The sequence below is a fragment of the Corvus kubaryi genome, unplaced genomic scaffold, assembly GCF_017639235.1.
Source record: "Corvus kubaryi isolate FWS band 111438036 unplaced genomic scaffold, C.kubaryi_AGA036_p1.0 65378, whole genome shotgun sequence".
In the NCBI taxonomy this organism is placed as follows: domain Eukaryota; kingdom Metazoa; phylum Chordata; class Aves; order Passeriformes; family Corvidae; genus Corvus; species Corvus kubaryi.
Genome location: NW_024581959.1, coordinates 81,851 through 98,899, shown reverse-complemented (window position 1 = coordinate 98,899; position 17,049 = coordinate 81,851). Strand labels below are relative to the sequence as shown.

Sequence of the window (17,049 nt, the reverse complement as noted above, 5' to 3'; positions counted from 1 at the left end):
TTCCACCTTAAGTGGAAAACTGAGTTTTTCTATGGGCTGCGATGGCACGTCCCTAACGTGGACAGTTTCTTCTGGGAGCTGCAAACATGTTAGGTGCGGACAAAATGGGCCTTCTTGCCTGTTATTGAACTTTTTAAAATTTGCTTTTTCTCCCAACTCACTTACATAAATCAGCTTTTGTTTTCTTTCTTTCTCTTTTTTTTTTTTGTTTGTGACTATAACAACTTGCTTCCTTCATTGTTTTTCTTTCAGTGTCTTGCTCTTCTTTCACAGAATTTTGCGGTTTCTTGAGCACTGAGGAACCAACATCTATAAATTTGTCTTTCTAACAAACTACACAGAGATGTTTGAAGAATTACTTGCACAAAAAATCATTTGAGATACAAATTGTTCACGATTAGGATGCTGAGTCACTTCTACGTCTGTTAGATATTTTACATAGTGATTTTTCAATCAAAGCCAACAATTAAAGCTTCTCTAAATAAAGAATTCATGTTTTCCCCTCATGATAGTGTCACTAGCAAGGAGCATAGGGCAATAGGAATGAACTGTCGAGCAAAACAGTTTGTCCTTAGGACTTGATGTTCACACTAAATAAATTTCAGAAGGGTGTTTTTTGTGGTAGGTCTAGTCTGATCCAATTGCAGTTGGAACACATAAGTTTCACTCTTGGAGCACATCTTCTGGTTATTTTCTTCTGAAAACAAACCTGTTCACTTGCTCTGAGATTATGTGATGGGAACCAAAACAGAGTAAGCATGGATGACTGGGAAAGTACACTCTGCATCCAAACGAAAATGTGAATATGGATGCCTTAGCGTTATATTAGCATTCTTTCTATTCCTTTTCAGTTTTCACAAGTTGAAACCCAAGACACAAATAAAAAATTGTAAAAACAAAACCCCAAAAGTAGAAATTCTAAATTTCCAAACCCTTAAAAATATTGTAAAGGTTTTGGAATATTGGTATCCTTGAAAATATACCTGACAGCTGGGGAGATGCAATGGAGATTGTTCCTGTGTCTATACTGCAGTCTTTGCTATGAAATACCAGTGGTCTCAGTGGGCCTTTGATCTTCGTTTTTTGCCTTGTCTTTATTGCATGATTCTGACTCAACTGACTAATGCCAGTAAATTTTTGGAAATTTGCAGTGAACTATGATTGCACACAGTTCCAGAGAACCTGGGCATTGTATGTGCACAGAGCTGTTTTCTTAGGGGTTTTAAAGGATTAAATGTAATAATAGTGTACCCTGAAACAGAAAGTGTGATAATCATAGTTAGCTTGATTACGTGGCAGGAGCAGCTTGGAAGTGCGCAGCATTTTCAGTGGAAAAATCTTTTGTGCGGTTAGATGAATATCCTCTTGTCTTCTTTAAGAAAAATAAAGTTCATGTTTTGAGATTGCATCGTGCTGGTTCCATAAAGCTTCCTTGGATATCTAGCTCCTTTGTTTTGCAGTGGTGTTTAATCACTTGCAGTATCATACACTCTTCAGCCATGCACATTATCCCTTAATTATATACGACTAAGCCCCTCTTGACTATAAGACATGTTGTTTGTTCAAATGCACTTACAAATCCATTTTCTTATCAGTTCTTTGCTGAACATTTACACAACGGGGTACTGTTTAAATATGAAAATAAACCTTTTATAAAAAAATTGTTTGACCCACCCACCTGGCCTCCATCTGTGATTGTTCTGTCTCTGCAATCTGTTGTCTGCTTTTCCTCAGCGTGTTCTTTATCTTTCTGGATGGCTGCTATCTTTGAGTGACTTTATTGCCCCTCCCTATTTTCTCTGTGCTTAGTAGAAAGTGACATTTTCAAATCATAAGGATCAGCCAGGCAGATTTGATATGCTCTCTGCTATAAGACACACTTCTGTTTGGAGTATGCAATTAGTAAAGACAACTTCATTTCACAGTATCACAACTCATGCTGTAGTATTTGGAATTAAAGCATTGTGTGAATCTAAGGAGTTTTATCATAAAAACTGATAGAGATAAATCTGTCAGAATTAGCAGTGTTTTTTCTTACCACATGCTTACTGAAACCCAGAAGTTTCTTCATGTTTTGTTCCAGTTCAGTTTCATGTCAGTGAATTATTGTAGTAATGCTTTTCCTTTATTTTTTTTTTTCATTAAAGGGGAGTTGTGTGTTTGTAATCTCTTAATAAACTGACACTTTAATCTTTAGATAAAGAGGTTAAATCCATTTTTTTGAAGGATTATAGTTAAATTCTTACAAAGACAGTTAAATTTCCAGTCTATGCACTGATAAAATTTTTATTGCCTTCTATGAACCTGGAAGGGAATCCTTTCTTGAAGAAATTAGAGTGTATTTTTTGTTTCCTTTCTGGCAGCATTTCTGTTTCTTCCCATTCCATGCCAAATGTAACTGTGGAGAACAGTTGCTTTTATGCATTAAAATTCCTTCAAAAGCACCACAATGGATTCAAAGGCATGAGCATAATTTTTCTGAGTAAGTAGGACAATCAGCATTAAATGTAGAAATATCGGAGACCAGGATATGCAAGTAAAGTTATTTTTAGATTCTACAGCACTGTTGTGCAGAAATGGAGTAATTTCTCTCTTGTGGGTTCTTAGAAGCTGGTCTTTTGTTTGGATGGATTTGCCTGCTGTATAATGATGGCCTTGAGGAATGTGTTACAGAAACCTGTGAAAAATTTCTTCTGGATTGAGGCCTGGAATGGTAATAGTAGGTCATTGTCCAAAGGAAACAAAAGTGTGTTATTAAGTTATTTTAATTTCATTTCAATTGGAAAGCTTATAGAGATGCCTGCTTCTATTCTATTTCACAAGAAAGCCCTCCAGATTTATTTCTTGCCAGCCAGTTATTAAGCACCATTACAGTTAAATTAAATTAAACATCCACAACAAGTTGATTGTCTCAAAGCTTCAGGAAGAAACAGAACAGATCCATTTGCACCACTTGCTTTACAGAGGACTTTATCCTTGAACCACGAGACTTGAGAGAGATCTGAGACTCCCCAAAAAGAGCTTCATTATTTCACAGGGCCCAAAATGATTTCATTAAAGGATTTCAGATTATCTGGGGCTTTCATAGGAAACTCTTCCATTATATTTATATCTGGAGAGTTGTAGGATAAGATTTTTGGGGTTTTAGGAGGGAATCATCTGCGTGAAGAGGGAGTCTGGCATAAAAATAGACAGAATGATTAAGCTTAGGTGCTGTTCTCTCCACAGAAGTACAAGAAGCTACTCAGGTTATATTTTTACTAACTTTACATTTTATTAGTGCATTGATTACACATTGTTGCTGAAAGGAGTGTTTCTACTCCTTTTCCACTTTCCACTCCATTTTGCAGCCCTCTGCCCCCTGTGTTAGTGTCTTCACAGACATTTAATGGCTGTAAACTGGATTGAGGAACTAATAAAACAGCACAAAAGTTAGTTTTACAGTAGTATGTCAAAAGGTTTTGTACATAAGTTTTTAGTGGCATATGAATTATCTTGCCCATATAATAAATTTTTATGTTTTGCAGAAGTAGATTGCTGTTGGGGAACTCCTTTGTCAGCATAGGTGTGTCTATATTGTATTTTGGACATCAGCATTGAGCATTTGAGCAAAACCGACTGACTGAGTGTTCAGGCTTTTAGAGGCAAGTGTTAGGTGGACTTCATGGCATCCTGGGAGGGAAAACTTGGCCTGGTATCCTCCAGCTGGCTTGAGCCAACACGGTCCCACCCATACCTGCCCATGGGGGTCAGGCAGGCAGGTCAATGTATGGCTTCTCCTGGAAAGTTGCAGAGGGGCATATCCAGTAGGCAGCCTGAGAAATACCTAGCTGCAGGCATCTGCTGTTCCTGGGGCAGCTTAAGCCATCTGTCCCCTGCAGCCACCGGACTTGTCCATTGAGGAACAAATCTGAAGGGTGAGAGGCACGTTGGAAACCTTGATACTGCACACTTAGATCTCCTTGAGTGGTAGATATAGCTGACATATTTCAATGATAGAGCCAAACTTACCCCTATTTCTGTTATTCCTCAGATGGTAATTTAGAAGCAACTCTGTCAGAAAAGCTGTCATCATGTCTTCCCTTCACCAGTTTGTGTTTCTTCTCCTGGAAGTGCTTCTCCCAGGAAGGGAGAGTAGGGGTAGCCAGGGAGTGAGAGGGTTGTTCATATATTTGTAAACTGTTTTTGTAAGGTTTGGTGAAAAAACACAGTGACTCTGATTAGAAGGCTCTGACAGCTGTATTGGCAAGACTATGGATGTTCATTTGGCAAGGGAAATGAGAGCCTTTGGGGGGCTTACTAGGCATTAGAGATGCTCCTGTCAGGGGACATGTTCACTGCTCTGTATAAAAGGTTGTCATATCGTAGTTGTGTTGGAGTGGTGCTGTGTAATGAGGTTGCTATTTAGAGTGTGACCGTCTCTGTTTGTTTGATTTGAGGTAATGAGGCTAAAAGATTCTAAAATAATGGAGTTTCTTAAAAAAATCAATAAGAATGAAAAAAACCCAGTCCTACCTAGTACTCAGTACTTTTGGATTCCACTGTACATTTCTACCTTTAATGTCATAGAACCATATAATCATTTAGGTTGGAAAAGACCCTTGAGATCATCAACCCTAACCGGTACCCCAACACAGCCAAATATACCACTTAACCATGTCCCTAAGTGCCACATCTACACGTATTTAAATACCTCCAGGGATGATGACTCAACTACTTGCCTGGGCAGCCTATTCCAAAGCTTGACAACCCTTTCAGTGAAGAAATTTTTTTGTATTAAACCTCCACTGGCACGCCTTGAGGCCATTTCCTCTTGTCCTGTTGATTGTTACTTAGGAGAGGAGGCCAACTCCCACCTCCTTACAGCCTCCTTTTAGGCAGCTGTAGAGAGTGATAAAGTCTCCCCTGAACTTCCTGTTCTCTGGGTTAAACAACTGTGGTTCCCTCAGCTTCTTTTAAGACTTGTGCTCCAGACCCTTTCAACAGCTCTGTTGCTTTTCTCTGGACCTGCTTCAGCACCTCAATGTTCTTCTTGTAGTGAGGGACCCAGAATTGAACATAGTACTAGAGGTTAAAGGCTTTTTTGTTAAATCCAAAGGCCTTTGCTGCACTGGAAATTCAGGTAAGAAGACCCAGAAGACCATGGAAATCTTGTTTGTATTAAATTCAAAGATGTGTTTTCAAATTATTTAGAAATTATTTTCCAAATGATTTGTCAATGATCAGATTTAACTGTATTTTTAGTTAGAAAACAAGCAAACCCAAAATATGTGCCGCTTCCCTTCCCAAATTACATTATTTTCATTACTGTTTTGATGTTTTTCATTCTCTTTACAAAACAACAGGAAACCTTACCTAAGGCACACTGGCAATACCAAAGCCCAAGTGTGCATTAGACACCTCGAAATGTTCATTTGTGTATGGCCAGACAAGGTATGGCTGTACAGCACCTGTGTGATATCAGAAGAGTTTAGTCACAGCATTGCCGCTGTCAAAAGTCCCTGATGAACTCACTGAGCTGTTTATTATTTAAGTAACAACACTGTGTAAGCTTCATTGTTTGAGCTATGCCCCTAGAATGGGGAAACAAAAAAGTCAAAGAAAAATCTCATGAAAACCATCTATTGTATTCATTTCATCACCACTAGGTTGGGGTTTTTTGTTGGGCTTTTTTTTGTTTGTTTGTTTGTTTTTTTATTTTCTTACAGCTGTTAGAGTTGGATTTTATATGGGTAAAAGAAAAAAAACCAAAGCAAAGCAAAAGCTCAGCAAAAAAAATCATTACAGAAATGTGATAAATTTAGCATGAATTTTTCATATATCTGTATAGAAAAAAAGCACCACTTACATCCAAGTTTGCACAGCCAATTCCTTTTTGTTGCAGCAGTTGTCTGTTGTCTGCTGATGCATCCAGGGATGTGTTACTCCACTCAGATAATCATACAGATTTCCTATTAGACTATCATAGCTTTCAAAGCATAACTTGGTTTTTAGTTTTAGATTTGCTGAATTCTTAGTCACTGTATTTTTAACAGATTTTTTAGTAAAAATTTAAAAATGTTTGTAACTGGATATAACCAGTTTAATAAAAGAGAAAGGAACAATAACCAAAACCTAAAGATGCAGAAGCTATGAGCAAATCAAGTGCATTTCTTCATTAATTTTCTGAGTGGTTGAGAACCTATCGAGGAAGAAAGATAAAATTTCTATTGCTGACAATACTTCAGGCATGGATTCATTTTTTTGGTGATGAATCTATACCACGTCCCTCAAAGTGTGGAGCTTTTGCTCCCAACCTGGCTAATGAGTTGAGCTGTCACTCAACTCTGAGCAGAAGCTACTTGAGCACCTTGAAAACCTAATCTTGAGGGAAGGGCATGGTTGAACAAAAGGAGAAAAATAGGAAAAGAATGAACAGGAAAGCCAGAATATCTCTTCTCCTTTCATTTTTCTAACTCACCTTTCAGTTTTGGACTCTGTAACAGGGTAACAGAGTTGCATATGTCTGCATTTTTAGTGTCTTTGTATCTATCACATGTTAATTTCCCCCATTTTTTCATGCTGGCTTTGTATTTGTGATTCCCAAGAAAGGTAATGAGAGGCACATCCCTTATCCTTGTAAACTGAAAATTTAGAGAAACATTATGTCATAGCCTCAATGCACAACTTTTAACTCACCCAGTTAATTAATTTTCCTCAGAATATGCTACCGTGTCTTTAATTGCCATTTAGATGTAGTCTTTTATGTACCGATTCGGAATGATTAGATTCAAAGTAATTTTGCTGTTACGCTATAGTGACATTGGGTATTCTTTGATTTGTAGGATATGTTCTTCAATCTGATTACTTTGTCCTTGTCTATAAATTAGCCAGGAAAACAGCAGAGTGCTACTTTGTGCCTATGTTTCTTGCAGCTAGATAAGTTAAAAAGACACATATGATGACATGCTCACTTTTGGGGCTTTGTTTTGTTTGGTTTTGGAGTTTTTTTGAGCAGATTTGTAGAGAGGTGAAGCTTTCACTTCATTCAGTGGAAAAATCAGAAACAAGTTACCTAGAAAGCATTCTCATTCTGGATCTCTGTTTGTGTGACCAGCAGTAGGTGAACATCTCTCAAAAGACATTATCAGGATTTTGGAAAACAAGGGCATAGTAGGCTTGGGAAATGAATATGAGGTCTGAGAGATTCCTGACAGGCAACAACAAACATTCAGTGAACGATGGTATGCAGCCATGGGACAACCCTGTTTAGATATGTCATTCACACTATAGCTTAGGCACCATTAAGAGTCCTGAGTTTATTCTGACTAAAACATACAACATAATTCCTTGGTTGAAACATGAATAATCTTTAGATGCTATTGCAGTTTAAAAATCAAGCTAAAATAAACTTCTTTTTCAGTTAGACATTTAGCGTTGCATAGTAGTTAGACAAAATACTACAGTCTAAGCTCCTTATAAAACAATATATATTAGGTGCCAGAGAAGGCATAACAGATGCCATCTCTCACTATAAAAGTAATTTACAGTTTCAAACATAGCTGTGACTGGAACATACACAAATTATTGGAAAAGAGGATCAGAGGTTATAAAGTCTCTTTTTGTTACTAGATTTCTTATGTCTAATATTTCACATTGAAATCTGCAGTTGGGAATTGTTTTATAATGGTCTGCTTTAAGTTTACCTAAACTTTTCAGAGAAAAGTTAGACTTCAGCTAAAAAGTGTCTGTGGCTGATGTTGTGATCTACCAGCCAAGTATCTCATAAGAGAACAATGCCCCACAAATGATTTTCAAAATTTTATTTTTTGACACTATGAAAGGTTAAACCTTTTGTAGTTCTAATGTCTCCCATGCCAAATTTTCATGTGTTTGTAGCAGGTTAATACAGAAGGGGGTTGACAAATCTTGCTATAATCACTACCCCATGTTGCTTTTATTCTCCTTGTCTGCTGCTCCTTTTGGTTGTGAAAAACCCTAATATATCAGTGACGGGAGGTCTGGATTTGTGGCTGACTGTTATAATTACTCCCACTGAGGCACTGTCAATAGGATTAAAATAAAGATTCTAGACCCGTCCATTGTAGATGAGGTCAGCAACACTAGCAGTGGGAGTACTGTTTCTGCAAGCTGTGCTTTTAGTCCTGAGTTATGGAACCATAGACATTAATATGAAGCAAATATTTGAAAGCTCCAATGGAGAAAGACCAGCTCTTTTTTTTTCTGCATTAGCTAAAATATCCATCTGTAATAAATAATCTAACAGAATCCATCTATGTCCTGGCCATACATATATGTATGTTAATTTTTTCAAATGTATCAGAGCTCCAGAGATTTTCAATTACAGAACAATCCATTTTGCATTTTATAATTACTAAAGTCTTTGCAGCTGCATAACTTCATCCAGGAAACATCTGCACACACTCTTTGTGTATACATCATTTCTGTGAAAAGAGGGTTAGCTGAATTCTCTTTAATTTTCTCAGGCTTGGAGAAGGTAGAAAGGTAGGGAGCTGATTAAGATAATGGAAAACAGATCACAAGAATGGAGAGTTATGCCCACACAGATATAAAACAAATTCTAGTCACTGCTCATAGGAAAAAATACAATGTATAGAATCACTTATAATATAGTCAACTTATTCAAGTGAAGAGAGAAAGGAACCCAGGGGAAGACCTGAGCCCTCCCAAGATGGGCAGTCAATTTGCCATGGTTCTCAGTGGGACTGGCCTGGTACCCCAAGTTCATAGGTAATACTGATGTTGTTGAAACTCTGTGATTACTCCTTTGTCATCCTTTGACACTGACTTTGGAAAAGTATTGTTTTTTAAACATTAGTTTCATCTTAGTGTGCATAAAACTGTCAGACCACTAAGGCTTACTAGTGATGGCAAACTCCGGGAATGGTGAGCAAACCAGAGTAAACAGACAAGGTCTCTTGCTCTGCTAGCACAGTATGTCATATTTATTTTCATCCTCTTATACCAGTCTACTTTTTATAATGGGATCAAACAGTAATTAGTGCATTCGCCTCTTTAATTACTTTCATTTAAACTCAAACGTTATTATCAAAAGCCATGTTCAATCAAGTGTCTAACACGCTGAAACAATTCTGTGGCCTTTAAGTCTTAAGCTGATATGCCACCTGGAAGCCTTGCACTTCAATAAATGGAATTTTTTCTTTTTTAATTGTTTATTGTAGTAGCAAATCATTTTCTTGATTAATGTGTCAGTGCCCTCTAACTGTTTATTCTTTCTCCTTTGCTTATATAAACATCAATTGTTACATATGTCACTCATGGCTCTCACCATATTTCCATCATTGCTCCCAATTTAAGTTCCCTAGCTATCCTAGACACAAAATGAATCTCATGGTGTTTATAGTGAAAAGGCTACATAAAAATGCATAGTACTTAACACATCCTTTTTTTCCTTTTTCCTGTCCCACAAGTGCAACTCTAGACTGTTGTTTGCTGCTGTCTACATCTGCCTTCATTCCCTTCTGCAGAAGTCCTTGGATTTTTTTTTTTTTATTAATATGTAAAGAAGAATATACATTATTTTATCTCTACCGGGCCACTAAAGCGTGTGATGAGCTCACAGCAGAGAAGCTGCTATTCTTCTCCATTAGGTGCAGTCAGCATCTTATACCACAGATGTGGCATCATAGTTCTTGTTAGTGTGTGTTAATTCCTCAGTATTTACTTTTGGCTTTGCAAAATTCCATTATTTACAGTATTTGTGTAGCCCCTTAAGGGATACCAAACATACTGGCTAAAAGTGTTTGCGAATGCACTGACTGCAGTGGCATATGCTAAACACGTTTCCAAGTGGGCACCGCGCACTGATGCTGCAGCCGTGCCCAGCCGTGTGCCAGGCCCTACTGTCACGATACATCCTTGTTATGGCTGAGTGCTACTGGATGGACCAGAAGAAGGCAACTTAGTCCAAGCCAAGAAAGACTGCTGGTATGATTTTCACAAGGTTTTTTCATTGTATACAGCCAGAATAGCGTACTTCTTTATCTAGGGCTTGCTCAGTTTCAAACCCCAAGTCCAGTAAAGCTCTCTCATCCAAGAGATTTTTGTCCACATTGTCTTTGTATTTCACACTGGAACTCTGCCAGCTTCCCAACAAGAAAAGTCTCTGTTTCATGGAGGAGGTGAGAAGATTTGCTCTGAGGAGCAGCCATGGCTATTGCAGACAAGTAAACAAGTCCAAGGTGCTGGTCAGCCCTGGGAGGGTCACTGATGGACAGTCCCTAGTGGTTTTGACGCTAAGTGAAGAATCGTGCCTTGGCTGAAGCAAGACTTTCTTCTGTATTTATTGTTGATTTTGCAGTATATGGGGAAAGAATTAAAACCTAATTGTGTTGTTTTAAGCTGGTTGAGGTCAGACAGGTAGGTGCTCTTATGTGTCTTTGTGCTGTCAGTAACATCTTAGACTTTGGAGCAGCTGTTTGAACAAAATGGGAGATTCATCTGGGAAGAGCTGTTCTGTTAAATTAGCAGCCGTAAATGACACAACACAGTGAATGGAAGGGAATTGTATTCTGTGCTGGCTTTCTTGCCTTTCTCCCCACTCCTGTGCTGCCTTTTCAAGTACCCCAGAAGCCCTTCAGTTGCAAAACTAATGCTGGATCTTAGCTTGCTTGAGGAACATCAAATGAGTTCACATTTTACTCAGATCAACAATGATGAGGATTAGAGCTACAACATCAGAGTGCCATCTCACCAGTCATATGCCCCTGCATATCTTCTGTCATTGCTTGAGTTCTGTGCCCTGACTTACAATATAGGCTCCCTTTATAGGGAAGAAGTGCTGCTGCTGAGTGCTCTCTGTACTAATAAAATGGGTGTGATCAAATGTCATATGAGTTGCCTGAAGCTTTGCCATGAGATACTTTTGTGAAAGAGTAGCTGTCTTTATCGCCTTTAGATTTGCATGTACAGAGCTCTGAGTGTTGTTTGGCTAATGTGTTTGTTTTAGGTGTTTTACAATTAGCATTTTTTAAATGTCCCTTATGGAGGTAGTAGCAGTGGGGATTTTATACTGCCTGTCCCTGTAATCTTAAAAATATTACATGAAGAACTAAACTGAATCAAAATATGTAGAATTAAAATAGTGTAGAACAAAACAATCTAAGCTGCTCATAAAATAAAAATATCCACCAAAGCAATTTGGCAAGGCAGGACAAAAGGGAGGGGAAAAAAGATTCAAACCAGTATTTTTGAATGATTCTTTCCCATCTGTTATCTGTATAGCTGACTGGCAAGTTCTCACACCTTCGTAAATGGTCTGTGCAACACCATCTTGGTAGAGTTTTCAGTTGTAATTTTCTTTGCAAGGACAATGGTATATGTTAAAAACAGATAAGGACCCATAGGTCCCCAAGTTTTAAGCAATGGAAGTACTCCACTGCTAGCCTGAAAAACACAATTTAATTTTATGAAGAAAGATGGGAAAATAATTTAGTTGTATTCCTCCAATGAGTACTTTTAGTTACAGTGTACAGCCCTGCATACCCTCCTTTCTAAAGAATTACAAAGTTTTTAAAAATCTTTTTAAAAGTGCTATTTTCATACTGTTAAATATTTTGATGCTGGAATATTATGCCCCTTATATCTCTGGGATTTATTATGAATTAAAGGGATGGTTATTAAATGTCATCACAAGCCTCTCAGTGGACAAAAAGCTAATGGAATGGTAGCATGATATGAATGCCTGAACCTGCTGCCTGTGTTACGCTGTGCGGGAGAATAATTGGCTTTCAGTCATGTAAACTAGTCACAGACACTCAGATCCTTTGAACTCTAATAAGAAATGCACACTTACTTTAAATAGTGAGTGACTAAGCATATAAATGTCTTGATCAAGTCATCAGGAAAAAAAAAAAACGAAAAGGAGTTTTTTGTTTACATTTTGTTATTTCTGTCCGAAATCTTTATTTTACTCTATGCATCTTTGCCTTGTAATGTTCCCTACTGAGAAGGACAGACTGGAAACACAGTAGGGATCTTTGCCTTTTAAGTTGCTCTTTGCTTTGCAGAGGACTACATGTTGGGAGTTCCAGGGTATTTGTCCAGCGTTATGTTTGGTATGAAAGGAGCACGACTATTTAAGAAAGGCGGGAAACTAATATTTGGTAAATTTAGCTACATTTCTATTGCAAGTACTAAAAAAAGCAGCCTGAAGTTTAAGTGTGTGTTTTGAGGTACATGTATAAAAATCAGTTCAGCTTTTGTGTTCTTTGGTCAGCAAATTCTGAAACAACCTTGGATGAAAGTATAAAAGCATAATTCTGAGTTGAATTTTCCACAACTATGAATTCACAGGTCATGTTTATCTAAAGTGCTTCTCCAAAATTCTTTTTGTTGTTTTTTCTAAGTAGCATATATAACAGCTACTGTGGCAGAATCAAGCTATAGAACATTTTACAAGCAGGACTAGATTTTCTTCTAATGCTAACTTGTGCCCCTTTGTCAAAATCAAAGGCTACAATTTTTGCATGCTAATTGGCTCTGCCAGAGAATTTATCTTCAATCCACTGGGTTTTTTTCAGCACAAAACCCTCTAAATATTATGGCAATTTAAGCATATGTTTCTTAAAAAACTTAGTATATTGATAGAGTAATAGCCCAGATTTCCTACTGGTGTGATCCACTGTTGATTTACATAACTCATCAACTTTAATCTACTGTTATCTTAAGTATTGCTGCCTTTTGTTTTTTTCTCTGTTGTGTAAAATTAATCAGACTAACAGACTCGTGTTGCTTTAGCAACACTATGGGTGCAGTCCAAAGGCTGTTAAAGTCAAAGGTACTCCTCACTGACTCAGTGAGCTTTGGATAAAGCTCATTGTTTTCATGCTCTTTCCATCACTGCAGTACCAGACAACTGAAATAACTGTTCCAAATATCAGTGTCTTTTGATACTTTGCATTTCTGTTCTGAGAAAATATCCAAGCAAATAAGAATATAACCAAAGTAAATTCTCTCCCTCTGAATTCAGAATGACTATTTAACTAGCTTTAATATTTTGATACCCAGTACAAAGTTTCACCCACTGTCCCTTTCCTTTGCACACAGGCGGTGGCTTAAGAAGGTTAGACTGTCTGTTAGGGTTGGGAAAAAAAAAAAAAAAAAAAGACTAAAATAGTCTGGTTGAAAATGCCTCTGCTTTATTAGAAAGTTCTGGAGGACTTTTGTGTTTTGTTTTGCATGTTGACAGTGTTTGTAAGTTTGCCCATAACCTCAGTGCTGAAATGGAGTCTTTAGTGTGTTTTCAGTTTTAGTGTTGTCTGATCCCCACTTCCCTCTTCCCCATTCCCTACAGTTCTCATAGTTTATACATTCTTAAGCTGGCTGTCTAGGTTGCAGTGCTCTGCTTGTAAGTCTAATAGTAGGCGTGTTTTATGTGTGTTTCTGCCTTGGGAGCTGTGGCTGTAGCTGCAAGAAGCATTTCTAAACGTCAGTGTTGGAACACAACAATTTTTAATTTCATGGGTTCACAGTGGAGAAACCAAAGTAAGAAATTACCTTATGCGCATATTTCCTATTGTCTACCTTTTGTCTTTTTCTTGAAAGTTTTAGTAAGTTAATTTCAACCTACTTGTCTCTTTCTGTGAAACTGGACGAACCAATTGAGCAGTTTATGCTGTCTGCTCTCCTCCTCTTCATGTTCCTTCCAGAGTCATCTTTTAAACAAGCATTCACGCCTCATTCTTTCCTCAGGATCAGGGTTTGCTGGTGAGTTACAGCTTCTTTGGGTTTCTGAGATCAGGGAAGAATAAATTTTGCTCCGAAACAACTAGTTCAGATACCATAAACACTTCAGTGGCCTTAGAGCAAATCTCAGGAGTGTTTTCCTTTTGTTTAGGCCTATTGCAGGCATCCAGATGTTTCACACCATTATTGTACTCTTCTTTGGTGAAAAACAAATGCTTCTTGTATTTATGTGGCCCTCTGTTTTAAAATAATATACTGCCAGCTGTTGAGGTACATATAGCATATACTTGAACGCATAAAAATGCCACAAAATCATTAACAGCATAATCTGAAGAAAAAGAAATTGTGAGCATATCTTGCTTGAGCTAACATAACAGAATGGGCAGTTTAGATGTTTACAGGAATGTGTACCTCATGTGACTCAAACAAAAAAATATCAGGATTGAAGTCCATGCAAATCTAAACCTTAATTTGTTTTGTTCTGCCTTAGCTTGTGGCCGTGGGTTCTACAAATCCTCCTCACAAGATCTGCAGTGCTCCCGCTGCCCTAGTCACAGCTTCTCTGACAAGGAAGGATCTTCCAGATGCGACTGTGAAGATAGCTATTATAGAGCACCTTCTGATCCACCATATGTCGCATGCACAAGTGAGTGAGTCATGAATTTAATAGCAAAGGACGTTGCTTAACCAACCAGGTGCAGCCACTTGCAGCGAGTAGTTTTGTCTGGCTTTTCCTGTGTTTGAAAAGTACATTTGCAATGGTAAAAGAAATTGAAAGGCAGAGGACAAAAGGATTGACAGTGAATATGGAATAGGCATAAATATAATTTTCATGTTTGCTTGATGCAGCATTGGAAAACACTGTGTGTTGCATAAGTGCGTAACTCACTGCAATAGATAGAATACAGGCCTGGTTTTCCCTAAATTGTTGTAGACAATGTGCATTATGTGATATAATACCAAAATTAGTAATGTGAAAAATGAAAAGTAACCTCTGTGGGTCTGCACTTGGATTGAACTGTAACTGGATCTGACTTAACCTTCTAATTGCAAATAGATTGGCCTAGACAGATTGTTGGTTCAAACAGTGGAAGTCTCCTAAATCCAAAACATCACTAAATATCTCTGTAAATCATATCAGAGCTGATAACAAAGGAGTAGATGCAGCTTGTGCAGTATGTTTAGAAGAGATGAACAAATCCCATATTTGGAAAACCTATTAAAGAGAACCTTTAAGGTATATTAACCATTCCTTTTAATTGCACAGAAGAAAAACAGCTAAAATCCGTTGCAGTAAATATACAGACAATTGTTACTCTGATGTCTTAATGGAAAATAATAAAGCTCTTACCAAATGAGTTCAAGAAAGCTTTTATGCAGCCTGTACTAAAAATAATGAAATGTTTATATGAAGAAAAAGGCTTCAACTGTTTTCTATCTCAGTAATTAAAATGCTACCTGTGTGTCCCACTGTGGTTTTGTGTAATTACCCTGGACTTCTTTGTGTATTATGTAGGACCTCCATCTGCACCACAGAACCTAATTTTCAATATCAACCAGACTACTGTGAGTTTGGAGTGGAGTCCTCCTGCAGACAACGGGGGAAGAAGTGATGTGACCTACCGCATTTTGTGCAAGAGGTGCAGCTGGGAGCAGGGCGAGTGTGTTCCCTGTGGGAGTAACATTGGATATATGCCCCAGCAAACTGGATTAGTAGATAACTATGTCACTGTCATGGACCTGCTAGCTCATGCTAACTACACGTTTGAAGTTGAAGCTGTGAATGGGGTTTCTGACTTGAGTCGTTCCCAGAGGCTTTTTGCAGCTGTCAGTATTACCACTGGCCAAGCAGGTAAGTTTTCATCACTTATGAATCTCAACACTGTGAGACTGAGAGAAATTTGGAACATGCAAACTATAGATGCAGTAAATCAGGAGCATGTTCAATGTGTTCTGGCTCATTAATCCTTTCACCTTGCCAGCTATTTAATTTGAGTTTATGCTATTTCAGGATAACCTGGCCTGTTTCTTGGCCTCAGGATTGCTTTCAGAAAACATTCAGAAAGACTTAAAGAAGACACACAGCTTTGTTATTATATAGAATTTCTTAACTCTGGAACTTTTTTGTTGTTGTTGTTCTTACTTCATTATAGGTAATTCCCAAGTATTTGAAGATAAAAAAATAGATGTGACAGCTCTGTGCAGACTTCCTTTTTGAATTTTTTAAATGTGCATGGGAGTCTTAGGTCACTGGAAGATGACTTGGATTTCGGATGGTGTTTTCAGTGTTAATGTTTTCCCTCAGGACAGTATTTCTGATTTATCTTATATTTCCAGATATTTGATTATGAGATGCAATGAGAATGTGATGATTATTCTTTGCTTCTTCTATTTATCATAATCTGACAGGTGAAATGTCAGGGGAAATAAAATCAAACTAGCATATCACCCCAGGGAAAAAAAGGGCTTTAGTTGTCTGCAGCTGAATGGAAAAAAAAAAAAAAAAGAGAATTCTCAGATTTAGGTTTCTGAAATGGTGAGTTTTTTGTTGATAAAATTACAGGACAATAGCGTGCCATGGTCATAAAGAGAGATAGTAAAGCTAACCTTTTGTAATTTGAGCAAAAGATCTTAAACTGAATATTATTTGCAAGATCTGGCTTTCAAAGAAATGCTGTAAAAAAGAATATAAAGTGAATAACTGAGACAATGCTTCCTGTAAGGACAGCTGACTAATATTTTAAAGGATATTTCATACTTATATCTTGTAGGAAATTTCAATGACTGTGATCATGCTATTTTTTTTTTGTTTGGTGCAGTAGAAATGATCCCCTAAAGTAATGTTTTGAACCAAGAACAAACTCACCAAACGGGGTAAATGAACAAACAGGAAAAATTGTAGTTATTTTTTACTTTAAAGATAGTCATCTCAAAAAAGAAATAAGGGACAAGAAATTTAGTTCAAAACCTTCCTTCTCTCCCCCCAAATTTCGGACAGTTTCTATGGTTGTTAAAGTTAGGCTGGAGTATTTATGGGATATTTAATCTCCCTATATTGCTTTCATGGATTCCAAATGCACATTTCATATTATTTTGAAACCATCTCTGTGGCTGAAAGGATTGGTCTCTGTGTTTGTTCAGTTCTTGAAGTTTATGATGAGATTTTCAGCACAGAAAACTTACCCTGAAACTATTTTTGCACCACAGATGATATTATTTTGGCACCTTGATTTTTCATCTTCAGAATAATTCTCTATAATTCTTCAAACATGCACAGGTGGACAGTGTTCTGCTCTCTGTAGATGACTGTACAGAGCTATC

The 17,049-nt window shown here is 37.5% G+C and overlaps 1 protein-coding gene across 2 annotated transcripts in view; it reads left to right on the top strand.

Moving 5' to 3' along the window:
- The window catches only part of LOC121673393 (ephrin type-A receptor 7), a 139,086-nt gene that overhangs the window by 40,193 nt on the left and 81,844 nt on the right, over nt 1–17,049 (top strand). For both annotated transcript variants that reach the window (XM_042046680.1, XM_042046679.1), the window contains exons 4-5: nt 14,219–14,374; nt 15,245–15,580. In XM_042046680.1, coding sequence (XP_041902614.1) covers nt 14,219–14,374; nt 15,245–15,580 — 492 coding nt within the window. The remainder of the gene's footprint in view (nt 1–14,218; nt 14,375–15,244; nt 15,581–17,049) is intronic.